General features: G+C 44.5%; 1 protein-coding gene across 1 annotated transcript; it reads right to left on the reverse strand.

The window, feature by feature from the left end:
* Nucleotides 1–1,167: 1,167 nt before the first annotated feature.
* tle3a (TLE family member 3, transcriptional corepressor a) lies at nucleotides 1,168–21,480 on the reverse strand. The gene is made up of 21 exons (XM_069162467.1): nucleotides 20,867–21,480; nucleotides 20,182–20,342; nucleotides 19,550–19,650; nucleotides 19,293–19,356; nucleotides 17,857–17,901; nucleotides 13,626–13,688; nucleotides 13,259–13,363; nucleotides 11,551–11,580; nucleotides 7,910–8,131; nucleotides 5,890–6,012; nucleotides 5,258–5,308; nucleotides 5,009–5,161; nucleotides 4,402–4,534; nucleotides 4,116–4,291; nucleotides 3,891–3,964; nucleotides 3,552–3,801; nucleotides 2,837–3,084; nucleotides 2,551–2,698; nucleotides 2,274–2,424; nucleotides 2,005–2,081; nucleotides 1,168–1,708 (listed from the first exon to the last, which is right to left on the reverse strand). The coding sequence occupies exons 2-21, from the start codon at nucleotides 20,203–20,205 to the stop codon at nucleotides 1,601–1,603; spliced, it is 2,346 nt and encodes a 781-aa protein (XP_069018568.1). The 5' UTR covers nucleotides 20,206–20,342; nucleotides 20,867–21,480; the 3' UTR covers nucleotides 1,168–1,600.
* Between the last annotated feature and the right edge of the window lie 6,017 nt (nucleotides 21,481–27,497).

Here is a 27,497-nt window from a genome sequence, read left to right on the forward strand (position 1 = left end):
GTTAGGCACATAAACCTGCTCAGATTAAATAAACAAGATATAATTGAATAAGTGAGCTTTAGATTTGCTGGTAGGTAGATTTTGTTGCATTGAAACGGAGCCTAGTGAGCGGTTTTCTCCATTTCCATTCTTAATGCTACACTGGAATCTGGTGGTAGCTTCATCTTTAGGTATACATGCGAGAGTGGTATCCATCCTCTGATTTACGTCTCAACAGGAAAGCCAAGTTAACACCATATTAATTCCCTGGTGAGGAGATTTGCTACTAAGCATATTACCCAAATGCCCAGTAGCAGCAGGGCAACAGCACTCTAGAAATCCAGTCAAGATGATTTTTTATATAAAAACAGTTTATTGATTTATCAACAACTGTCAACTGTACAATCCTTGTGGATGATGACACGTGTATGCTACACAGTCTAGCTTGTGTTTACGCAGAGACCATTCCGGTCTATGAGAAGTTTGAAGTGGAATAATATGAAATACTGAAGAAACCAAACAGTATACCCAAAATGCCAAATGTGGTAATGGCTTCGCCTGCCACCTTTACAAGTAACCTTGTAAGTCTTGCATATCAGTCACAGGCCATCAAAGAAGAGAGGCAATAATTAATGCTTATAGACTGATGGCTAAACTCTGCTGAATGGAGCAATGAATTTTCATACAATGGCTGAGTCAACAGACTGAGCTCAAGTCACAGCTGCTTCTCCATCAAACCCATCAGTCTTCCAGTTGACAGTTATCCTTTTTGGTGTTGTAGAAAGGAACCAGTGTTCAGAGATAGGTCTTCATTTCAAAGCAGAATTTCTGCTGACCAGGGCCAAAGGGGAGAAGTAATTGGAAACCACGATTTTCTCCATCTTCGAGTCTGAAAAAAGGGCCTTTCCAGAATTCTCTACTGCTAAAATCCATGGGACAAACGTCTGTGTTACAGCAAATAGCGAAGAAAAAAAAAAAAAAGCTGTTGTCAGGGAGAAAAAAAATCCAAATTAGATTTCCGAAAAGGTCATTCTGGACAACGAACATGAGAAAAAAGCCAAGGAGGGAAAAAACTGAAATAGAATATCCTCTTACAAAGTCCTAATCTAATTTCCATCCCCAGAGGGGACAGAAAATCACGGAGAGAACAAGAAAGAACCATCACAAGCGTAACTGGACACCAAAATATAAATCTATAAAAGGCCTTTTATTACTCCATTATGTACACTTTTCACAGGACCTCCAAGGAAAAGCTCCAGAGCGAAGCGCCGCTTCTAGTTGTGTCATGGAACTTTATATCCACATTAAAAAGGACGAATAAAAAAAGAAATATCCAACAAACAGAAAAACAGCAAGACATTATTTTCTTCTTAGTGCCTTGGGAAAATGCACTTGCTGTACAAGTGTTAGTTGTATGAGTGAGGAAGGGCAAAGCCGAAGGACTCAGCATCCAGGGCCACAACAGCACCACCATCCACTTCAGTCTGGCACTGCCAAACTTCCTGCCCCTCCACCGCGGGGGCTGCAGGCAACATCCATGCTGTCTGTGTGAGAGAAGGTAGATGGAGGAAGAGTCTAGTGTTCCTGAGCAAGAACATGCTCCGATCCAAAGCACTCTGCTCTAATAGATCACTTCATATACAGTGGCTTTCTTGTCTCCAGAGCCTGTCACAATATATTTGTCGTCTGTCGAGATGTCACAGCTGAGGACAGATGAGGATTCCTTGGACTGTTTGGACAAAAGAAGATAACAAACATTTTAGGTCCTGGAGGCAGTTAATATACTCAACTACATTTAAATTTAAGTGGAAAAGATTAGCTGACTACAGGGCAAGATTAGATTGCAGTGACATCAAGTTCAGGCCCGACAGCTCTCAAAAAGACTTCTTTGTCAGGTCAATAATACAGGTTCAGTTTTCACTGATAGGATAGTCCTGTCAGACAGCGGTCGCTGTGCCCTTCCTCTCAGAGACAACTGTGCATACTTTTGGCCTGGCTGCAGACAGAGTGTATTGATCTGCATACCTGGAAAATGCTGGCGCCGTAAGGAGTCCTCCAAGCGTTCAACAGATTGTCCTTCCCAGTGCTTACGAACCATTTACCTGCAAAGGAAACAACAGTACGTTCAGGCCACCTTCGACTGAGAGGTGGTAGGACATCTGTAACCTTAAAAGCACAATAAGCCTTTTGGCTCTAAAAAAAAAAACAACACCGTCGTTTTAGCACTAAATATATTCACAGGCTACGTACAGTCAGCATTATCTCTTGCTGTTTTTATGTGTGCTTGTTCATACCACAGTAGGCGAACTTGAGGGAGAGGACACAGCTCTCATGCAGGTGGAGCTGATACTTGTCAGGCTTTGAATGGTGGAGCACCTCCACATTGCTGCTCTCCATACCCACTGCAAGCCATTCTCCAGTCGGACAGTAGCCCAAGGAGAAGATCTGGAGATTGGGGCAGAACAATAATCACTGACAGTTCTGGGGCTAAAAGGAAACCACCCTTCACAGTAGGTTTGTGGTAGATTGTATGTGTATGTCATCCATCTCTGCTATTTTACAGGGCTGCACCTGTGAAGTGAAGTCATGCTGCTGCAGCTGTCGACCCTCCCTCAGATCCCAGGAGCGAACGGTGTTATCGAGCCCCCCTGTCCACAGCTTAGTGCCATCATGGGATATGTCAATACAGCTAGCGCCATCCGTATGACCCTGGAACTGCCTACAATCAAAGCCAGAAGGAACGCAAACATTTATTGACATCCTCTTTTCAAAAGGACTCACACAAGAGCAATTCTGTTGTGGGTCCAAAGCCCACACACTGCGAGTACTTTTTTTTTTTTTTTTTTTTTCTTCTAACCTAACGAGAGTCTGGTTGTGCAGGTCCCAAACGGCAATGTTTCCATCACTGCAGCAGGAGAAGCAGACCTTGGCGTCGGGGCTGATGGCCAAGGCGTAGCATGCCGGGGCTGAGGAGGTGAGCTCAGCCTTGATGCGGGGCGTCTGAGAGGCCAGATCCCAGATGGTCAGTGTGCTGGCCTCGCCTCCAACAATCAATGTGCGACCATCAGGCAGCAGCTTACAGGACCGGATGTAGTTATCCCTGTTCTGTTGCACAGAGGACAAAGCAAATCAATACATGTTCAGGGCAGTGGAACAAGACAGAGATTTAGGAACAAATCGTGGTAAAACAGGATGAAAATCCTGCCGTCATAATAAAACAATCCGTGGGTATTCTCAAAACAAACCAGACCAGAGTAGACAAGTTTTTAGCTTGCTGAATTTACACATTTGTGAACACTTCGAGCCAAATGTTAACTATCACAGAATGTTGTACGACATAATTTTCTTCCTAGGTTGTTGCCAGAAGTAGTTTTTCCTATTTCAAATGCCGAGTAAAAGCTTCAGTTGCATTTGTGCAATAATGCATTTTATGTCAAATTATCCCGTGGAGATGTGGCCGTCATGTTATCATCAGGTTGTTAATAGAAAGAGGTTGCATATTAACAGTTCATATCTTTTGAAAAAACTGCACAACTACAACCAAAGTGTAAAAAAGCTGTTGAGATCCTCACCAGACAGTCCAGTTGGGACACGGGGCTCTTGCTGCCAGGTTGGCTGATGTCCCAGATTTTGACACAGCCTTTGCCACCAGTGTAGACATGACGTGTGGGGTTGCTAATGGTAACAGCACAAACCACCTCACCGTGGCTCAGCGTGTTGATCTGACGGGCGTGGCGGGGAATACCGGGACCTATCAGGGCATCAGGAGGGAAGGGCACGGGCTGCATCTGGCCATCTGCACTGACGTGGAAGGAGTACGCTCTGAAGGAGAACACGGACACATGTTCGTGTTTGATATCACTGCTGTTTTTAAAAATGTATGAGTGTAACACATTTGGTGAGACACTTACGGTTTGCCGCCAGAGATGGATGTGAGGCTGGCTGGAAGTCCCGGGGCTCTCATGTGGGTGTGAGGATCAAACCCCTAAAAGACGACAAGATGGAGATGTTTGAACAACAGATTTGTTACTGACCAGTAATCACAACAAAATCCCACGTGGCAATCTTAAACTATGTGCAGTGCTTCTAGGCGATCACAAATACAGCTACATAAAACAGCAAGAAAGAGTTGTTACCATGGGGGAGCGTCCATAGGCTGCAACTGCTGCAGCGCTCATCTGAGGGGAAATGTGCAGACCAGCATACACCCCAGGACTAGTCAGGCCTCCATTCATTTCATGATGGCCCATCATGGCAAAGGGGGTGGGATAGGAGCCTGCAATGGACAGGGGTGTTCGCAAAGCTGGTGCTGCTACAGACAAAGACAGGAGATGGATATTGGTATGTGACATAACAGTACACTGAGAAAGAAATGGAAAGAGATTATCTCATTTTCTAGAGAGGAAAGAGAATGGTACCAACCAAGAGCCTCCATGCCTGGTGGTTTGCCCAGGATGGGTCTGAGCCCAGGAGTGGAGCTGGTGCCAGGGGTGGGGGCATCGTTGCGAGGGGTGGGGGTGTTGGATTTGAGACCGGGCGTGGAGGATTTGTCATTCTGTCAAGGGAACGAGAGAGCAAGCACATTCACAATCCCGGAAACCAGGCACTGTGCAGACTGACAATTTGAGAGCAAACTGAACTTAATCCAATCTAATTCTGACAACCCTCATAGTCCTGCAGAGCCATAAACTGCTATTTATTCTAAAACCTATTATGGACACAATGGAGATGGGGCCGTTTTTATCCCCTTACTGCTTTGGCTTTAATCTTTCAGTGAGGCAGAGGGAAAAAAAAAAAATCCTGGAATAGTTAAATACATTGAGCTATTAACAGAGAAGACCTGACTGATCCTGATGCGGGACAATATTATCCCTGACGTTTAGTCATGCACTTAAAGCCCCGACAGCCATTCCTAATCCACTGCAGAGAGCGTCCTAGATCTATTTGCACATATCCCTTTGCTCTCTCTGCAATTCTCATTTAAAACCCTTTCTGTCCTAGTTTGTCCACAACTCTCTTGATGTCTTACATGACTGAGCTCCTTGGCCTTGGAGGATGGGGTGCTCCCAGAGGACGCGACTGATGCAGGGCTGTTGGGTGTGTCCTTCTTTGGAGGGCGGGGCTTATCAATGCCATTTTCAGGGGGTGAGTGGGCAGGACTTGCCCGAGGAGTAGCAGGATCCTGGAGAAATACAGGAGTTGATATCAATATTTATTTAACTGCTGCATCTTAGTACATGTCAATATGCCATTTACAATTAGATGCTATACTGCTCACCTCATTAGACACATCTACCACCAAGTCGTCACTTTTCTCCCCATCGCTGTCCTGTAAAGACAATTAGCAAATCGGTCAACATAAGAGATATTTTCGAAATACATCACTGGCCAAAAGGGTGCGCGTGTGTGTGTGTGTGTGTGTGTGTGTGTGTGTGTGTGTGTGTGTGTGTGTGTGTGTGTGTGTGTGTGTGTGTGTGTGTGTGTGTGTGTGTGTGTGTGTGTGGGAGGGGGGGGGGGTTATGGTGCATTTTGGGAAATAGCTTATTCGTCGTCTTTGCTGAGAGTTGGATGAGCCTGGAGCCATGAGCAGTAACTTCCTGGAGTCTTGTTGTCACGGTGAGGTTGCCAGGCAACCAGCAGAGACTCCAGGAAGTCACCATTCTCTGCCAATGATTTCCACGTAACCTCAATTGTAAAACCACAACTTATAACAGCACAATAATATAACGTGTTAAATAGTGACTTTAGGAAGTAAAATTATTTTTAACCTTTGGACGGAGTCGGACAAACTGCAGCTGTCGGTTCATCATTGACACACGAAGAATGGTATCAATCTTTTCATCTGACCCTCGACAAAGAAGCAACTGATCATATTTCCCAACGTGTTGACCTATTCCTTTAATGACTTACGTATCTACTCATGCTGTCCTTCTCCTCCACTTTGCGTTTCTTGGAGTCCAAACTGTAGTCAGAGGAGCTGCGATGCTTTTCACTGGCTGTGCGTAAGCTTTCTGATGGAGATATAGAGTTATTCTGCAAAGAGAAAACCAAACACGCTTTGTTACCGTTTTGTCTTCCTTCGTAAACGAGAGCAGCGAGTCACTCATCTATTACAAATTCACAGAGAACACACTGTGCCAATCCAAACACTAAAAATGCTTTATTCACACAACGATGGATACGGCAGACTCTTAAAATGCAGCTGTAGGCCAGCTCCAAACAGTACCCTGACACCAGCCAAGCCCAATCTCACACACAAGCCTGTCCCTGGCCATACAACAGAATGCCCTGTTATCTGAACTGAAAGGAGGAGGGCTTGTTTTCCGAGCTGGGCTCCCTCCTCCTCATAACTAGACAACAAACAGCCTCACAGGGACATGAGCAGTGTGTTGTGGCTGAACAGAGGGCCTTTTCTCCAGAGTCAGTCAGGCTAAGCGTGAGAGAGAGAGAGAGAGGAGAGACACAGGGAGACGGAGAGAGAGAGAAATATATGTCGTGGGCACTGGGCATTGATTGCCACAGCGCGCTTGGGCACCATGTCAGCTCCGGCTTTGAGCTCTGATAAAGAAAGAGAATCTATATCCTGCCAGTGGGCACGGCAGCGTGGGACTGACTGGTGCTTCTTCATGGAGGCTGCCCACACAAGCTGGGACAGCTCACTCCAAACGCCAAAAGAATGGGAGGCACTAGGCAGGTGTCCAGGAGCTTTCACAGGAGTTTGCCATTTGCCTGTAAACTGCCAAGCTCTCCCGATTCCCTCTGTCCCTCATCCGAGGACCAAAGCAACAACATGAGCTAAGTCAGCGGCAACCCAGAGAAGTGAACAATTGCTGATGGACTAGCAGTCTGGGCAAAGGGCCTCTGTCTGCATAATGGCTGACCTTTAAAGAGATGCTTAGCGTGACTCATTAACCAAAGTCACCACTCTACTATCAGATGACCTGGGACGAGAGCACAGAAACAAAACAGGCCTGCTAATCGCCCCAGGAGTTCCATTTCTTCAGACATGACTGCACCCATTCAGCTGGCCCGGCCTACAGAAACACAATCTCACAGGCCCATCACAAGCCATCAGAGATCGCAGCATTTCAAATAAAACGCTTTAGCAGGTCCAGCCAGACGGGGTGGAGAGAAAGAAAACAAAACAGCTCTCCATTTGTGTTCATAAATATTCATCACATGCCAAGGAGAAGAAAGAGTGAGCTGGTAAACAAGGGAGACAGTAGAAGGGATCAAATAAATCCTTTAAGAAGGGGAAGTCCAAGTCCCTCTTTAATTGTGATGAAATTACAAGGCTTCTAATCTCTCCGGCATGATACCAGTCGTTTCCATTCTGGATTAAACACACCGGATTTTTATTCAAAACCTCATTTTTTATTAATCATTTTATTGAAAGCAGATTACAACAGTGCATGAAATCAGCGATAGCATGCAGTTACTTGACATTTGTAGAAGAGATGAAAATGCGATAATTTTTTAAACAAAAACAATTGCAGTTCTTGACACTCACCGTGTTCTCTGTATCGCAGACATCACAGTGGCAGTCGAGGTGACGATGAATCCAAGTGGAGCAAAAAAGAGAAACCAGTCGGTTAACACATCATAGCAGACGCCTCTGGCTGAACGTGTGAGAATCAACTGCAGGGCACAAGGCCCCTCTTATCACCGTGTACTGGAGCAGTTGAATAGCTTATGCAGTCATGGGCTGGGAATGTACCAGCTCATTACCCAGACAGAATGTGAACAGACAGGATGTGCTCCTCACCTAAGGGCCCTACGATTCCGCTCGAGAGAGTGAGAAGCACTCCACACTAAATTGGTTTTTGCCTGTTTAACATCTTTTCAATAGTGTTGAAATTAATATACTGTACGTTTCAATTCTTCCAAATAAACTGTGGCCAGCTACTGCCCAATTGAACAGCAATGTGACCAAGGTTAACGCCTCACCTCTGTGCTCGAGATCGTGGTGGTTCTTCTCATCCTTCACTGGGAGGTGAGCTTGGCTGCCCAGAGCACCGAGCGCCAGCAGGCCTGATCCAGACCCTGTCACAGGGGGGATGCCGGGCGGCTGCAGGCCTGAGGGGTGAGGTGGCATCTGGACTGGAGGCCCGTGAGCCGCATGGGAGAGGTGCTGTGCCTGGAGCTGCTGCTGCTGTAAGAGGACAGGAAAATAGACAGACAGACACAGAGTGGGTCAGAGGGAAAAGGCGAGGAGAAACCACACACTAAACATGAGGCTGATCAGTTAAACCCCAGATGATATTAGCACATTCACACATCTATTACTGTCAGGAACAGACAGCAATCCCCCTCAGTGCTATTTTCATACCGGGCCAGGGTGGCATAATCCCTCGTTCTGTACTGAAGAGTAGAAGTTGTGACTAACAATCTTCAACAAGTCTAATGAATGAGACGCAGGGCCTGAGACACTCAATGAATTGAAAACAAAATTATGTACAGTGGTGTGAAAAAATGTTTGCTCCCTTCCTGATTTCCAATTTTTTTGCATGTTTGTCACACTTAAATGTTTCAGATCATCAAACAAATTTAAATATCAGTCAAAGATAACACACAAGCAAACACAAAATGCAGTTTTTAAATGAAGGTTTTTATTATTAAGGGAGAAAAAAAATCCAAACCCACATGGCCCTGTGTGAAAAAGTGTTTGCCCCCTAAACCTAATAACTGGTTGGGCCACCCTTAGCAGCAACAACTGCAATCAAGAGTTTGTGATAACTTGCAATGAGTCTTTCACAGCGCTGTGGAGGAATTTTGGACGACTCATCTTTGCAGAGTTGTTGTAATTCAGCCACATTGGAGGGTTTTCCAGCACCAACCGCCTTTTTAAGGTCATGCCACAGCATCTCAATAGGATTCAGGTCAGGACTTTGACTCGGCCACTCCAAAGTCTTCATTTTGTTTTTCTTCAGCCATTCAGAGCTGGACTTGCTGGTGTGTTTTGGATCATTGTCCTGCTGCAGAACTCAAGTTGGCTTCAGCTTGAGGTCACGAACAGATGGCCGGACATTCTCCTTCAGGATTTTTTGGTAGACAGTAGAATTCATGGTTCCATTTATCACAGTGAGTCTTCCCGGTCCTGAAGCAGCAAAACAGCCCCAGACCATCACACTACCACCACCATATTTTACTGTTGGTATGATGTTCTTTTTCTGAAGTGCGGTGTTACTTTTACGCCAGATGTAATGGGACACACACCTTCCAAAAAGTTCAACTTTTGTCTCGTCAGTCCACAGAGGATTTTCCCAAAAGTCTTGGGGATCATCAAGATGTTTTCTGGCAAAAATGAGACGAGCCTTAATGTTCTTTTTGCTCAGCGGTGGTTTTGGTCTTGGAACTCTGCCATGCAGGCCATTTTTTCCCAGTCTCTTTCTTATGGTGGAGTCATGAACACTGACCTTAACTGAGGCAAGTGAGGCCTGCAGTTCTTTGGATGTTGTTGTGGGGTCTTTCGTGACCTCTCGGATGAGTCGTCGCTGCGCTCTTGGGGTAATTTTGGTTGGCCGGCCACTTCTGGGAAGGTTCACCACTGTTCCATGTTTTCTCCATTTGTGGATAATGGCTCTCACTGTGGTTTGCTGGAGTCTCAAAGCTTTAGAAATGGCTTTATAACCTTTTCCAGACTGATACATCTCAATTACTTTGTTTCTCATTTGTTCCTGAATTTCTTTGGATCTCGGCATGATGTCTAGCTTTTGAGGATCTTTTGGTCGACTTCACTTTGTCAGGCAGGTCCTATTTAAGTGATTTCTTGATTGAGAACAGGTGTGGCAGTAATCAGGCCTGGGTGTGGCTAGAGAAATTGAACTCAGGTGTGATAAACCACAGTTAAGTTATGTTTTAACAGGAGGGGGCAAACACTTTTTCACACAGGGCCATGTGGGTTTGGATTTTTTTTCCCCCCCTTAATAATAAAAACCTTCATTTAAAAACTGCATTTTGTGTTTACTTGTGTTATCTTTGACTAATATTTAAATTTGTTTGATGATCTGAAACATTTAAGTGTGACAGACATGCAAAAAAATTGGAAATCAGGAAGGGAGCAAACACTTTTTCACACCACTGTATATATTTTTCATTCGAAAGCAAAGTTTAATTTGAATGACAGCTTAACACAAAGAAAATCATTTCACTTCAGGTAAACTGGCGTGTTAAATACTGCAGCAGCGCTGAGCTCCTGTGCCATCAGCGAGTTGAGCAATTGTCTTCCAGAACATGAAGCTGTATAGGCTAAACAAACGCCTGCTTTTTAAACACTTAAAAAACACAACCAGTGTCTGTTTACTACTCTCATATTCATGTTCCTGGACTGACAGAACATTAATCATTTGTACACCCAAACTTTAAGAGACTGAGGGAACGCTAAGTGCAAGAAGCTGGCACTCCTTCCCTCTCATTCTGAGTCTTTGAGTGTGTTTTTGAGTGTGTGTCTGGAAGGCTGCTCTGGTAGCCAGGACCAGGGGTCCCATGCTGGCACTCAGTCAACCCTCCAATATTCACCATCAATATTTGAAAGGCACGGGGAAATAGGTGAGAGTTAAAAGGCACTCAGCATGGAAGTAAGCAGTTTAAAGCGAGGTTAAATAATACTTAGCTGAGACACCAATAAAAACATCAGCAATTTATTACCCGTCTACGAGCCAACTGAATAATTCAGCTGCTGTTACAGCATTCACTGCTCTCTTTTACACGATGGACTTCAATCAGTGGCCATTTATGGCCAATTCAGGATTATTAAGAACTTTGTAATGACCGAGGAGGTGGTGCAACACATAGAACAAGGTGGGGGTGCAGGCCTAATATATAGTTAAAAATATTTCAATCCAGTGTGAACTTACTTAGCCACTGGAATACAAATAGCAGATAAAACTAAAATATGTCTTTAAAAACAAAATTGGGAGGCTTTTCTTTCTTGCCCTTGGCATTATCTGCCCCAGAAGTAGAGAGGACTTGATTGGAAAATAGGGAGGTTTTTAACTTGCAACCTTACCCTTTGTTCCATGGGGCAGATGTCAATCCAATTACAAAATGTACCCAGGACAGAGAGAGATAGTGTGTGAGAGAGACAGAGAGCCCAGGAGAAAGCAAGTGTGTTATAATATTGTGTCCATGAGGGAAATTAAGGAGACAGTTCATTGGCAGGGGAGAGCCATCCCTGCTCATTGTGTTTAATGAGGCACTGATGGGTAATAAGCATGGTTGATCAGCAAGAGCCCTCATTAGAGGGCCATAAATGAAGACAATAATAAATAAATAAAGGAGTCTGGCCTATTTCCTCTAATTTAATATTCCAAGATAAAGACCTACTCTTTTCCCCTTTTTTCTCAGACTGTGTGTAGCTACAGAAAAAAAAAACACACACACACAGGCAAAATTGAGCAAATGTATTGTCGTAGTCTCGGTTGCGCTAACACACTAAATACAGCAAAACATAGCACTTGGGCAGGAAAAGTGCCATGCAACATGCAGAAGCCCTTCAAGCCCAGATGTGCGCACACACCAAGTCCATTAACAACAGCATGGCACAGACAGAGATTTGTGGATGCCACTGACCATGAGAGAAGGGTAGGCAGCTTGCTGCTGCTGAAAAGGAGGACAGAGAGTGGTCAGGGCTACAGATACCCTCTCTCCTGTATCAGTATATACTGCAGTTCATGATCTTACAGAAAAAATAAACACTTTTACTCATTATTTAAAACAGAGTGTGGTATTATCCAGGTGACCACTCACAGCGAGAAAGTTGGCCTTATCTGAACTTCGTCTTGAATATTTTGCATATTTTCTAATCAGACAGGAAGCTCCACTCGTCAGGTTCATCTCAATGCAAGCAGCTGCCCTAGATGCATTCTATTAATGGCCCTCCGCTCCATCAATAAGACATGCAGCTGGCTCCTGGATGCTGCCTCTCTGCCTGGCATGCTCTTTCACCCCACCTTGCTTTACAATATACATGAGGATTTTGGCATGCCTACAGAGATTCTCCCTGATAAATAACTAATGGATAGGTATTCGTAAAACATACAGTAGCTACATTTCCACTTCCTCTGACATGAGCAACCGCCGTGACTTGGGTGGAGGCCTCGCTTTTTTATGAAAGAATCCAGCTGCTACACATTAAACCATATACCAAAATCATGAATGGGCTCATCTAATGTCTTGTAAAATGTCCAATTTTAAATCATAGACAAAGAACAACAGAAAAGCAAGAGCGAGAGGATCACAGCTACAAATTCAAATGTACAACAATAATCTAGTATTACATTGCTCTAAATATGAAAATCGCACACACACAGGAAGGAGCCACAAATCAAATTTGCTATTCTTAGGAACAACTGCTGGTTCAGCTGCTCTGCTTCAGTGAAAGTGTAATAAAGCATCTGCTTCGGTCCAACAGACAAGAAAACAAACAGCTCTCTGTCACCTCACGACACCTACTCAGACAAATTCTAGGGAGCAATTATCCTGGAACAAAAGGTCACCAAGGGGGAATTAATTGAATTCCAATATGTGTCTGCAGTTATCAAGTCATCCTTTTGGGCCAACCTCTTGTGCATGCTAAAGATTCAACTGTAGTAATAAGATCACTGATAGCCTGAGCTTTGTTTCACAGGGGAAACCAATCACTTCTGTTCCGGGGCAGCAAGGTGAGCACAGCTGATCAAGGAGGAGCAGATGTTGTTTTGCAGCAGGGATAAACACCATACATTTCTGCTCAGTGCTGTGGTGTGCAAAGAAGTGTGCAGCTGTGCTGTGATGGCTGTCTGCATCATCTCAGCTAGCTTGCAGCGCTGGCGGTGTTCTGCTCACCCTCAGCCCTTTTAATTCCCACGGCTACCCAGGTCAACAGTGAGGGATGAGGCTTCTCGTTAAAACCTTAGCCAATTAAAGCAATACGGGCCGCAGAGAGGATCTCAAGAGCTCTCAGGCTCGCATTTATAAACATAGAACCAGGCAGTGAAAATGCCACCGGGAACAAAGCTGAAGCAACACACCCGTTCTTGAGTGCTACGCGTGTTGTTCTACAGTTGGAATTTATTAGTGAAGAATATGGTATGAAATTGGAAAAAAAAAATATATACATTCACACATTTGATTGAAAAAGAGGCAAATCTGCACTATAACTTTAGTGGGTGTTGGATTACAATCTGTTCCTTTAACAGTTCAGAGTACTTAGTGCATGAACAAGTAACATTCACGGCATTTTATGCGCAGGTTTGCCCCTACCCAAGGTCACAAAGAAATAAAAGGGGGGTATACACACGGTGAGAGGCAGATTGGGAAGTCCACGTACCCCGATGATGGCATTCAGCTCAGTCATAGTAACCTGCTTAGCCCTCTCCACTGCCTGAGCAACCTGCTGTTGGTGCTGTGGGAAGACATTTACAAAAGATTATTGGGACACGCCAGCATCTATCACACGCCCACACTTACTTACTTATCTGTGAATTTCATGCTTAATTTTCATAGCAATAGTGGCATTTTCAAAGTGAGGGCAAATGTCCTCACAAACTATTACTCAAAATTGCTTAACCTGAATTTTTAGGAAGTAGTACAACACATGCAACAATAAGTGAATATTTTCTGGTACTAAACTGTAACACTGTTCGGAAGCCAAATTCCAAACTTACCTCTTGTGACAGGAAAGGCATAATTTGAGCTAAAATTGCATTGAGCCGCTTGGCAATCTCCGTCTGGAAAACAAAAGGGGATAAAAATGAGACGGCAAAGTATGAAACAGACAGCGATTTCGTATAACCCCGCCTATAATGTTTACACCGATTAAGTCAATTACTGCGGCAATCAGAACTGCTTGACTCAACATCCTCTAAACAGCGTGATATTGACATTTGAAATATTTAAAACATTAGGAGAGCCCAGGGGGATGGAGCACAGCTGTGCTGAGAGTGCACTCCATGCTAAACGGATATGAGCAGGCAGAGTGCTGCTGTGGTGAGAGGATCCTCTCACTCTGCCCTCCTTTCCCTCATCTGCAACTGCACTGTCCTGCAGTTAACCTCGGACTTAAACCACACAACCACACCCCAGGAAGAAAGGCCCACAAACGACACTGCACTGTTTACTTAAATGTGACACAGTTTGCAATTTACATCAACAATTACAAGTGAAGAGTGAGCAAAGATAACAAGCATAATGGCCTTGTGGGTAACAAACCTCAAATCTGTGATCAATAACATTAAAAGACAACGACCAGTCGGTGTTAAGACTGAAGTTTGCTGAAGCTCAGCTTTTCCAAGAATGAAGTCGGAGCCATTTCTCACTGCAATCAAGTGCCCGGCCCACCACCCTCCTAGTCTCCCATCTATCCACGGAGCCCTGCCTCCATTCTTCTGCTTGTCTACCAACTGCCATGGCAACGGCTGCAGCCCTATCTTGCTGGGATCATTATGCAAATGGCACCTCTGCTTGACCGTAACAGGCTTTAAAATCATATTACGTGCTCGGAGGCAGGTCATTAAATTGAATTTTCAGCCTGTCGATCACATGAACGTACCAAATGAATGGTGGATAAAAAGAGCAATGGGAGGAGGTGTGCAGAATCCACCCCCTCTCCTGTAAAAACACCGCACAGCCGGCACACTCTGCCTCCTTTCTCCTTCCAGGGATGGGAGATGAGACTTTCAGGTTCAAGCTCTGCACAGGGAGCAGAAAAATAACATTGCCAAAGCTACATCATCTATGGAATTTATGAGCTGCAGTTCAACCCCGGGCCACTGCGGAACACAAACACATCACAGGGATTTTCTCTTGATTTTTCATTTGGAGCAGCACACACAATATATATATTTTGCAGACCGCCAGATTATTTATTACACATGGCAGAAAATGCCAGGCAGTTTTGGCAGCCAGACATATTACCTCCGAGCAGAGCTGGAGAGTAATGTCCAACAGAATGAGACCTGCTGACCCAAGCTGCAACATGGATAGCCACTTAGCCAGCAGGACAAACAACAAGCTGAAGATGAAAGATCAGATGAAACCCAGCGGAGCCTGGGATCAGAGGCAATAATGAAACAAATGCATGGTAGCATGTGTTAAAGAAAAGTACAATAGTCCATAAGATAACGCTGATTATAACTTGATCATTGCCTGTCGACAAGAAGGAGACTGAACTGCGGTCTCCTCTGACACGCAATAAATGTGACCAACAAGTAATAAAGCACTGAAAGGGTTAGATAAAAGTTTTACGGGCATTAGCGTTATTGCAATGTAGTGTGTGCTCTAGAAAGAGCTGAAGAACACCCTCAGAAAGGGTTGAAAAGCTACGGGGCCTGTATAATCCATGTTTGTTGAGATAAGCCATGTAAATAGCAGTCGAACATTTGACAGGATTTGTGAAAAGGCCTTGAGCGCACAGTCCATTCCTCTGTAGCTTAGTGTCATGGTGACAGCTGGCTGGGAGAGGTCAGGAGGTGGCTGATCCACTGTGCCCTAAACAACTGGCAGTCTCTACACTCACAGCACAACATGCAAATACATGGAAAAGGCATCAACTCAGCTTGCTGCTGCTGTCAAAATAGATACAGTGCAGTGCTGGGAGTTTTTTTTTTTTTTTGTTCTGCCGGCAGATAAAAATGGGGCTGTTGTCACTTTAAGTAGATGACAGCTTGGCCCTTGAGAGGCCAGCTTTGCACTGCTGCTACACAATTACAGGTACTCGGACCTGTGTAGCACCACTTTAAGAGCACTCTCAGGCTGGCTTGTCAATGGTGTGCAGAGAGGTATTCGCCTGTTGCTATCAGCAGTGGGAAAATGGACTCGAGACACTGATGAGTATTAAATGCAGAGGGAAAACAACTGGTGGCTCTGGTCGCATGATCCATTTACAAACAAAACCTGACGCGTCATTTTTAGAGGGCCGACAATTTTCCCGAGATGACAGCCTTGAATCTCTTATGCATGGCTTTTTCTAATAAGAGAGAGGAAGAAAATCAGACGAGTAGCTTGACTAACCCGGAAAAATTACGTTTCCAGTAAAATGAGATGTTGCACAAAGCCTTGAGACTTCGTTAATGTGAAGCAAGTCCAGAATGAATCTCTAATTGGCATTTAAAGTTATCAGTATTGATCTGAGAAAAATCCAAAAGCCTGCTGACAAGAGTCTCTACTCTGATTAACCTTGTCAGCTGCAGCAGGCAGTTTTTTTTCCATTTGGTCAAAGGATGACGCAACCTTAAAACAATAAACTTATTCTAACAAAGACAGCGTCAGACAAACACCTTCTTTGTGACGCCCCGGTTTAAATACAGTACAGTAACTTTGTCTTTATGCAAGTGGACCTGACACCCGACAGTTCACACCCTGAGATTATTACACCGCAGTCCAGTCCCACATGACAGATTGGGGATACGGAGGCACTGAGGGCTTTGAGAGCCACTTTTTCTCCAGCCACTTCTCACCGCACGCCTCTTTTGTATGAAAACTGCAGACAGTCTGTTGGCTGACTAAGTGTGCTTTGGCACTGGGTATGGCAGACACTTTGCTACTTACCAAATGATTCCTGCAGGCAGGAGAATCGTGTCTGTAATACGACTACAGGTAACAGCCAAATCCGATTGAACCTCACCAACACGCAAATCCCATGCAGCTCTTGGAAACCCGCGCCATGTGATGGTAATTACCGGCTGACATCATGCAGCAGAAATTAGCCCTTTGCATCTACACACTGTCACGGCTGATCAGATAACACCGCCGCATCAGTCCATCCGAGCTGTGCCGGTGTGTGCTTTCTCAAATCAGAATTATGTCCCTTCACAGTAATGAAAAATGCACAGTTAGAGGAATGAGTTTCCTCACGATGGAATAAATCTCCTGGCACGAAAATAATATGCCTGTGTGCATCCAATAATCCATCCCAACCCTGCCTGTTAACCACTCCCCATCCTTCCCCCTCCCCTGCCTGAGCTGTAAACTGGGGGAGCTGCATGGAAGGGGCCCTCACTGTTTGCTCACAAACACGCCGTTCAGCAGGTTAGGGCCCCACTGATGAATTATTCAAGCACCTCCATCAGCTCTGTTGAGGTTCCTGATAAAAGTCAGGCGCTAAAATGGATCAGTCGATTAACCTGTTTACACAGAGCTGAGCTGTTGCCCCTCCCCCAGCTCTATTCTCCGACTTGTCTCCGGCTCCCATCCCCCCTCCTCCTCTTTCCTCCGGTTGGCGATAAGTGCCTGACAGAAGCTATCAGAGCAGCCCGAGCCCTGACAGACATGTGGCAGTGTGACACACGGCCCAGACACTGATGGATCACCCGACCACGCCAATCCGCCAATGCTGTCATTAACCGAGCTAGGCAGTCGCAGGGGAAGGGACAACCTCACTGGTTTAAGGGCAGCATGCAGTGGGACCTCAGGATTACTCATTCATACAGGCTTTATCACTTCATGCATCAGCGGGATTTAGCTGTGGAGCAATACAAGATAGGATCTTTTGATAAAGATAAGGCCACAATAAGTGTCTGACTGACTTTTGCTCCGCTCTTGTAATTACCATTCATCTTAAAAAAAGAAATACTGACCTCTCAGCAGCCCTGTCTTTTTAATCATTAAGTCAAAGGCCGAGTATGCCAAAGTCCACCTTTAATCTTATCAAAAGGCTGAGTCAAATCCAAGCTTTTACACCACTTGCAAACTCCCGAAACCGGGTCACAGCAGTTGTACGAGCCGTGGCATAAGTTTGAAATTGTGTTGTCTTGTTCATATGCAGAAGAGCTCCCTCTTTACAGCCTATTACTGATGCTCAGTGCGGTTCACAGCCCATAAATGGCTCCTCCAGGATCTGACATCCCCTGACGCTGTGGAAAACCAGCGAGCTGAAAAATATGAGAGGATGGTACGTACCTGTTTGTGCATCTCTATGTTCAAGCCGTAGGACATCTCGTAATACTGGAATCAAAGCAAAGATTTTGTGATGTCAGTGAAGTAACACTTATAATAAAGCCACTCTAACATGTAAGAAAGTATTGTACATGTTTTTGGAGTCATAACAATATTTCAATTTAACCAACATACTGTATACAGCTACAAATCAATCCAATTGATCACTACACTCATTACATCATCGCATGGTTTTGAACATTCTGATGAAAATCTAAATACAATCCCGATCCCACAGACAAAGGCGATGAACTAAAATCAGACAAAAGAAGGGAATCCTTTGAGCAGCTGACAGTGAATATCCAATAAATGGATGTTTTGTTGTTTGCAGTGCGGGCACAGAGAGGAGAGGGGTTTGATTTATTGATCACCATTTTAAGCACCTCAGATCTCCATGATGTCTGTTTACTTAGTGTATCGCGATTGCTCAACACTCTTGATATTTCCAGCCAGGTCAGTCGGTCTGGCTGAAATGTAATCCGTGGAGCCCACAAGTGGCAGCCGGGGCAGAAATGGCTTTCCAGTCAGCGTCTATTTGATGAGGCCAATGCATTATTCAGTCCATTAGCTTCTTCGAAAATTACTCTCAAACAAGAGAGCCATTCTGTCTGAGATCAGAGCCCCACAGCCATAGTGTAACCTGACACCCAGAGCTGGCTGTGGGATACTTCCCTACATGTTTACCTAACCTCCTCCTTGTCAGACTGACATGTTGTTTTCCTGTGAAGATTTTCTTATTTTATTTAAGCCTGCATGTATTGGTTTAGATCATCCCTGGTGTGTTTACCTGGGACAACAGAGCACACTGTCACAGTAGAACCTTTTCACTGCATCATGTCTGAACTCATTTCGCGAGTCAGGGACACACCTATGTTTTTCTAAAAAAAGGAAAAAAAAAAAAAAAAAAAAAAAGGGGCTGCTAAAATAAAAGCTAATAAATAAGGCTTGCAAAGAAAACTTAGCGCAAAATAAACTGCTGCATGTTCCACGTCCTCCATTTTGTTTACAGCGGTGCCTTTTTCCCACACACTGCTCTGGGCCTCCACCGTCAGCTCACACCTAATTTATGGCCATGCATATGTCTGAGCGTGGAGTCTCCTAGGAGAATAATCAGATCAGCACACACAGAGGGCAACGGCGCAGTCGACCCTTGGAGATCAGGGGGCGTGCTATAATGGAGCCTCGGCCCACTGCCGCCTGCCTGTCAGGAAAAGCTCCTCCGTAACAACCGGCTACATCAAACCCCCCTGGGGGCTTTCACAGGCCTGTACCTGACACTCAGCCCGCCCTAACCACCACATAGGTGATCACAATAGCCTGTCTCACTCCACCCCAACTAGAGCTCCGACAAGCCTTGCAATTTGGAACCATAATTGCTCCCTATTGTAACATAATCTTACCATGACATAGTGGCGCTGCATCTCCGTCTTCTCATTGGCCAGCTTGTCATACTCCACCTTAAGACTAAAATAGAAGACAATGTGTCATTTTCTAACATATCACTTCAATAAGTCACTCACACTTAACTACTTGACAGCACAGAGGAAAAAAGAAACGGGTCTTTTTTCACTCTTGCAGAAGTCAACATCCAAATATTTGCCTTAACCTTTACAATCCAATAGAGTAAATGTTGACATACTTTGGTGATAATCATTACCTGTGATACTGGGCCTGCAGGAACTGAAATTCATCTTTAATCCTGTCACAAGACTCGGCTACAGTGAATTTGAAGCCAGGCTGGCCGGGCTGGTGTGGAGCCTGAAAAGAAGGGTGTAAAGACAGTCCAGTTCACACAAAGTTTTATTCACAGTTGTCTGCATTGTGTCCCATGCTGCTGAGAGGAACTGAGCAGTTTCTCACATTAGACTTCTTTCAGGACAATATCTCCTCTGCAGTGATACATTACCACACCAAAGAGATGGACTTGTACTTCACACCTCCAGAAGCTAATAACACTACATGAATAGGCTTTCACACTGAATATGAAATCTAATCTGAAAAATGAATTAGAACCACCACCTGTCCACATATTCAGCACAGTCATATGTAAGTGTCTGGATGAGTAAATATCTCCAGGCATGCAAAACCATCTGCACCCATTTACCACTAAGTACATATTCCGGTGTAACATAAATGCACTGTAATAGAACCATATAGAAATGTGATGGGCTGCATTAAAGGGCGGAAAACGCTTCCCAGGGCAGATTTCAGAGGGAATCAGCACAGTCAGGAGCCGTGTTGGGTGCTAAACATGTAAACTGCTGTAAGTACAGAGGAAGCGCGTCTTACCGGATGTCGGCCTTGTGGATACATCTTGAAATGTATCCTTTGTTTATCTCTCCAGTGTGCAGGTCCTTTGGCAAAATGGTAGGAATTTGCTCACAGCCACACCAGTCTCAGCAGACAGGGCTTGGGGAGGGTGGGGGGGGTAGGGGAGGTCGTGAAAAATCCTGTGTAACAAATGACGCGGTTTAATCTATAGCTGGACAAAAACAACTCAATACAGTTAATGTTGTTTACTAATAAGTAGTTAAAACACCAAACTAATCCCAGTTATTGCAGCCATGTCAAAAAGCAGCACCAGCGCTTCTGCCTTCATGATGACCTTATTCGGTCAGTGGTCAGCCACATGATATACAACAACAACAACAACAAAATCTCAATTTAAAATTAAAACTGATGCAAACAATTGAAGACGCCACTTTCTCGCCGTATATATTTTTTTTACGCTTGCTTCAGTTTCGTTTTTGTTTTTTTTTCGTTTTTTCTGAGAATCCACTGTTGACTTGTGTTCTTCAAAAGACCAAAAACCTCCGCTCTCGGACGTCTACAGGCGGACGGGCAGGCCACAGCCGACAAGCAGCTGGCTTCAACCTACTGTTTGAATCCGCGCAGAGCCACGGAAGCGGCGCGGTGCTGAGCGAACGCCCAAAAAATACTGAGAAAGAAATCAACAGCTCTGGTAAATACATACCCGGGCGTGCGTCCGACTTCTGTTCCTGGAGAAAAAAACAGGGAAGGCTATAATTCATGCGTTTAATCCCTCGTAATGTACGCGTGGACGCAGTTCTCGACAAGCATCCTCTCTCTCCTGAACGCACCCAGCCAGACTGGGGGAGCAGTTGGGAGAAAATTCGGTGCGGTCGGGCTCGATTAAACTACTTTATTCTTCAGCCGCGAACCTCCGAGGAAATGTGCGCCTTCTGCGGCTGGTTAATCCCCAAAAGAAAAAAAGAAAAATAAATATGCTTCCAAAATCTGTCTTCCGACTCGAAGAGGTTGGAGATTCTTTAAAAGCGTAACATGGTACTCTCCACAATCTCGCATTTCCCCCAGTTGTCCAGCTTACCCCGGTTGCCACACACAGGCAGCAGGGCTGAACTGCCGTGAAAGCGCCTATCTGTCCAATCGCATTACTCGGAAGGAATATGGCCACATCTGCCTATCGGAGAGCGACGGCCCCCACGTGGGGGTGCAGCGATACATGACATCATCCCACGGATCCACAAGGCATCATCCGTCCGTCCCACCGTGTACAACAACAACAGCAGGCATTGATGTGCCGACGATGATATCCAAATTTGACAGAGACAGCACAAATTCCACATCCGCGCTTCATTAGGGTGTTTGCCGCCGAAATACAGTTGATGATTTTTTTTTTTTTTTTTTTTTTGGGTGAGACCACCTGCGGGACAGGGGGGGGAGGAGGAGGAGGAGGGGGTTGCAACACTTGAATTTTTATCCCCGTACAAGGAAAAAAAAAAAAAAAAAAAAAAAAAAAAAAAAAAAGGTGGGGGGGGGCGAGAGTGTGTTTGTAGAACATGGCTATAAAATGCGAAGCGGGGTTACTTTGAAATATACAAAGTATAGGCAAAAACCAGAAATGTCCGCGTTTAATCCCCCCTCAATACACACGTACACACACACCGTGAAGGGCACAATAATGACCAATCGATCGACGACATCCACTGAATTGGAGCCACGGGAGCGCCTCGACATTAATTTTTAGCTTTAAGTGTCTCGTGATTCTTGCACAACACGTCCGCGCGCCTACCTATCAGCATTTGGGTGCTAGTTGCACAGCGGGGGGAGAGGAGATGATTGCCTTTGTGTGATATGAACATCAGCCATGTCTGAGCGCTGCCACTGCGCCTTGTTTTGAAGGTTCAGCTCTGCCCCACGTGGGACTCCTCTGCGGCTTTAAGACCTCTCGTCCAATGGCAGCGCGGTGCACTTACTCGCCGGCTTCCCATTGGCCCGCTGGCGTCGAGCCTGTCATTCACGGAGCCGTGTTGTCAATCAATACCACGCGGGGTCAAGCGCTGACAAATGCCTGTGCTCCTCGGTCCTCTGCCTGTGAATAGAGCCTGGAATGGCTGCTTAATTAGCTTCGAATGGCTTTTCTCTCCAGTTCAAACAATCTGTTACCACCACGTGGTAATGAGAGCCTACATTAAACAAAGGAAGAAAGGAAGCATGCAAACAGTTGTAACATTACAACCTGTAGTTTTCCTTTACATATGGCCCTATGTAAGGAGCACACAAAAGCATCTTGTTTATCTTTGTGACAAAGGCCAATCGACCTTTTCTAACGTTAGATATGGTATTAATGTTAGGTTGTACAGATGGGTGTTGTGCTTCCACAATGAAAAGACCAACAAAAAAAAAAAGAACAGAAAAATAAGACAGTTGTCTTCTTGTGTGTCTGATGGACACAAAAGAAGCTACAGTTGGATGCTATTTCTCAGCTGTGGTAACAAGTCTGTGAAATGAAAAACACCACATGCATAAAGATGCAGACTAATTATATTATCCCCAGTCTTTCAATGTGTAACACACATTTGGAGCTGCTAAATTAGCGAGACGTGTAGTCTGTACACATGTACAACATCTTACCATGTACAATACTGAACTTAATAATGGTCTATAAAGCAAAATTAAATGAATGACACAAGTCAGGTCTGTATAGGGGCTGTATGAAGTGACAATCAGCCATGTTTCACACTGGCTACAGCATAAAGCTTTTGGGGAATGCTAAGGTCATTATGTTACGTTAGGGTCTGAGATTGCCCAGCAGTGGTCTTACTTGTCATTCTTGTCAGCCACCTTGAGGATGTGGGATAACTGTGTTATTTCCAAAAGTATGGAGGCAGTCTGTGAGAAACTCAAGCACATACAAGAGCTGGCGGGCTAATCTCAGCCAGGCACCCCCTCATGCTTTTCAATAGAGAGTGCTTGGATTAAAGGCAACAAAAGGCTGGGCCAAACCCCAGGGAGAACGGGGCCCTCTGCCCACTGAGACCCCCACACTGTTTATTTACACGGAAACCCCAGCCTCAGTGAAACTCCCACCCTCAGGCATTACACACGGGCCTGTTTGCAGAGGTGGCTCTAATTCTTGACAGAGCAGGGATTGTCCTCACTCCTGCCACTTTGAACTGACGAGCAACTCACTTCACACACAGCTCAGATACAGCCAGTGAGCAAATATTTTGCTTCTTCCACAGAACAATTTCCTTGGGGTCAAATTGCTCAGAGGTAGGTATAACTGTCACACTCTTGCGAGTATTTCTGTGAAAAAAAATTGGTGAGTAAACAGTTTGAAATCCCACTTTCGCAGCCAGAGAACGAGGCAAAGATCGACAATAGGGTGCAACTATTCATCATGAACCTATATTGAATGTATGTGTAGATTACACAGCATTGGCTTATTAATGTGACTTGCAGCTAATAAATGACTTGGCCATTTTTCTCTCTCATGCCGGCTTACTTTCCTGTTCACGAAGCAGAAAATGAGGCCCCTATTACTGCAAAGGCTGGGTTTGTATGGCTTTGACTTACACTTCAGGGTGCTGGCCTGCTGTTTGTGTGGAGATACGCAGATTCACATACCGCACGTTCACAAATAAACACACATGCTGTGTATGGCAGCCATGTCATTCACAGGCAGGAGGCAGAAATTCACAAAAACACGCGCGCACATTCCTTGCAACAAAGGGCCCACAGTGTGTGGTGGAACGATGAATTGCCTGCACTGTATTATCGTGATGACTCATCAGACAGTAATCAATGAAAACCGGATGAAAGTCCTTATCAAAGGAGAAAAATGCAGAGAAGAAGAGCGTCTCAAAACAAAAAGAGGCTTTTGGCTGGATTCCGCAGCTCTGTAGCCGTTGGCTGAAGACGACATAGCCAACTGATGAAATTAATATTCCCTGCAATCAACAGGCCTCGCCGATAAGCAGAGACAGTAATAACAAAACATGCACGGCTGTCAGTTTAAAAAGTCAGCTCTCTTTAAAAATATTTCAACCTGTGAACCTACAGGTTGAAACTTCTCTACAAAAAAACGGACTTTTATCGGTTTTCAAATCTGAAACACCGACATACGACAGCTGCAAACATATAATGTAATAGAAGACATATATACACAAATGATTTCAAATTAAGTTTAGCATCAAGCTACATGTAAATTATCCAATATTCTCTCCACTTTTTCTCTAATTCTATGAAGATAGGTCAATCAAATAAATTCCCAACAGTATCAAGGCCACTGCTCTTTCCCTGGAGGATCAGCTTGACACTAATTTCTTGTCACAGCATAACGATTTTTTTTCTTTCCACAGCTTGATGCAAATCACAGTTAAAATTCACAGCTGATTACATTCTGCTCGATTATAACAGATGTAATATACTGTGGTCTCTTGAGAATTATTATTATTATTATTAAACCAGATGTATGTAGTTCATCTGCCAAGATTATTATGTGATAATAGAAGTTTGGAGTTTCAGTGTGAGTTTTGTTACGTCAAAATGTTTCCAATGAAAACGATTTGTAGAAAAACACCTCAGTCAGCACTTGCTAAAACACATTAAACTCACAAAAGTAGTGATGAAAAGTGAAAAAGGGAAACCAAACCACAGCTATGTGTATTCAGTGACTGTCAGACTGTCAGAGAAGTAACTGATTGAATTAATAGCACATTGTTCACACCCAGAAAGCCCACATAGCAATTTGAAGAAGACTGAGGGTAACAATAAAACTGTCTCAAACATTTATTGGTGTTTGTTAATCTATTCGTCTTAGTAGCAGCCTCGACACCCTCATCTTTCAATTAAACTATAGTCATATAAATCAAGGTGTTTCAGTCCTCAGTATGTGTGTTTGTGTCCACACAGTTCAAATATGCAGAAACACACTGCAACTACAACACAGAAGTTCTGCTCCGTATCCAACCTGTCATATATCTCAGTGTTGAACCAGCAGCTGATACATACCCCCCCCCCCCCAACCTACACCCCCTACAGCCCCATATGTAATGTTGTCATCCACTTAAATTCAGCAGCCTGTTTACAGAGAGGTGACAGTGGCAGACAGTAGCTCCTCTGAACGTGTTTTTTTCCACTCAGTCTTCTCACTGTATCATGAAGAATCAGAATTGCTGCAGCGAGCACTTGTTCAATGAACCCTTAGCTCAGGAAATTCATCGCTGCGGATTACAGCTTGTTTCAGACAGCTAGTCTGTGCATTGAATTATTCCCTGCTGACAGTCTGCCTCTGGATGTGCTCCATAACCCACACTGTGAAAAGATTCAACATTAAACTGATCAGAGGATCAAGCTGTACCAGTGGATTGAGAGGACCTTGAGCTGCACAACAAAGATTTTACTACTCTAATCCAGTTTGCTAAATGGCTAATGTGATTAAAAAGATTCTTTGGGCCTAAATTCAGTTATGGTTCATGATTACATTCACATGGCATGGGAATGACTTCACATGACTGTCTTGAAAGAAAATTTGTTGTCAAGGTAACGGGCCATGCAGGAGTAGAGCAATTTCTTCTGAGGTCAGAGTCTGTGAATTGTTTGGCTAAGTCTCCCATGAGGTTGAACATTATATTCACTTACATCAAACAGTGCTGTAGGCAGGGCAAAAACCTCAATACTGAGAAATGTCATGAAGTACCTTCACAGAGCTGAATCAATAGGAAGCAGACCGCTTTAACTTGCTTCATAATGACAATGCGAGCTGTGTAGTATCTCCAAAATCTCCTTATGAGACCACAAGCCTCTGTCATCATATACTGCATTTCACCACTTCTGCCTCACTGAGGAGCATTTAATATTCCCTGGCACACAGTAATATAGCTCTACCCCTCCACGCCAAATTGACTCCACAAGTGCTCCTATACCTGCTGACTGACACATGCTCGCTGAAAATGATTCCTTCACCAGGAGCCCGCGTTGCTGCTTGCTCTGGAGGGGTGCTTGATTCCATTATTAAGTTGAAAAAGAGAGACAGAGTGAGGGGATAGGGAGTGGAAAAAAAAAAAAAAAAGAAGCTCGACTGGGTAGAGAAGAATAATAGAGAGCTGAGGAAGTTATCAGGGCAGGGGAGAGTGAGGCTGCCGTCTGACAGCAGATCAGAGAGCTCCTCCAGCTGGAACCTCTGCTCATGAGCCCGGCAGAGTAGCACCCAGCAGTCGACCGGGATGATGAGCCCTGCTGTACAGGACAGGTCAGAGAAGTAGCACCTATTCAGCATACATCATCTCCACATCAACACCTCACATCACCGTCAGTGGCGGAGGAAAAAGATTACAAATCCTTTACTCAAGCACTGGTGGAAATGACTCACTATACTTCAGGACAATTTGGAGGTACTTGGACTTGAGAATTTCCATTATCAAGCTCTCTAATGTAGGAGAGTAAAAATAACATTATTGTCCATGACCTGTTCATTGTTTAGCAGCCTTCATATCAGATACTATGAGATTCAATGGTTTTTAAATACATGTGGTTCCCAGACCATTACTGTCAGTCTATTTATTCCTGACTTATCCTCCAAACAAGGATACAAAAGAGTTAAAGAATTATGTAGGGAGAAGCCCTGAGAGAGAAAGCGAGACCAAATCAACAAATTAATGCCTGTCCTATGAGAGGCTAAGCCTCTTATTTTTATTTCAAATGAGGATAGAAATTGACTTCCTTATTAAATCTAATTATTAGCCGGTGCCCTCCAAAAGTCTTCTGAAATCGCCTGGAGCAGTCAGGCTATTAGCATAAACACCACCACTGGCAAGCTTAAAACAAATGGTATATTTAGTCAGTGTTAATGGGATTAAAGTGTGTTGGATTCAGGAGCAGTTCTGCTAACAGCGAGCATCACATCTTCATTATGGATGCCCTGACTTCTCCATTTCCACTCCCTTTGTTTGCATTTCATTTCTCTCTGCTGCCTCCTGCTCCTCTCAGTTATTCAACAGATTGTGTTCAATCTTGATCCAAAAATCCCAGACAATCATAAATAATAAAGGATTACACCAATCTGAAAAGCTGGTGGCTCGCCAGCGGCAATGCGCACACAGAGAAATAATTGTTGGCCATCTGTGCACCAGATTGGTAAGAGAAAGGGTAAACAAAGAGCACAGTGTACCTGCCAAAGCTATCTCCTTTTCCCTCTCTCTACCTTTAGCCAGAGAACATGAAAGGCTTTGATGACGCTCACCCCTGCAGAATCTACCAGCTCACTCCAAGAGATTTTTTGATTAGGGAGGTTTCAGAACCACAGACTGACAAGCCGCGCCTGTCAGGAATCTAACAAG

The sequence above is a fragment of the Embiotoca jacksoni genome, unplaced genomic scaffold, assembly GCF_022577435.1.
Source record: "Embiotoca jacksoni isolate LCO1_2020_lvr unplaced genomic scaffold, fEmbJac1.0.p SCAF_3, whole genome shotgun sequence".
NCBI lineage: Eukaryota > Metazoa > Chordata > Actinopteri > Embiotocidae > Embiotoca > Embiotoca jacksoni.

Coding starts and splice junctions, on each gene's coding strand:
- tle3a (XM_069162467.1), bottom strand. CDS start 20,205: ATGTATCCACAAGGCCGACATCCG. Junction 3,965..4,115: donor CCTATGGACGCTCCCCCATG/GTAACAACTCTT, acceptor GTCGTCTTTTAG/GGGTTTGATCCTCACACCCA. Junction 2,425..2,550: donor AGCATGACTTCACTTCACAG/GTGCAGCCCTGT, acceptor CCCAATCTCCAG/ATCTTCTCCTTGGGCTACTG.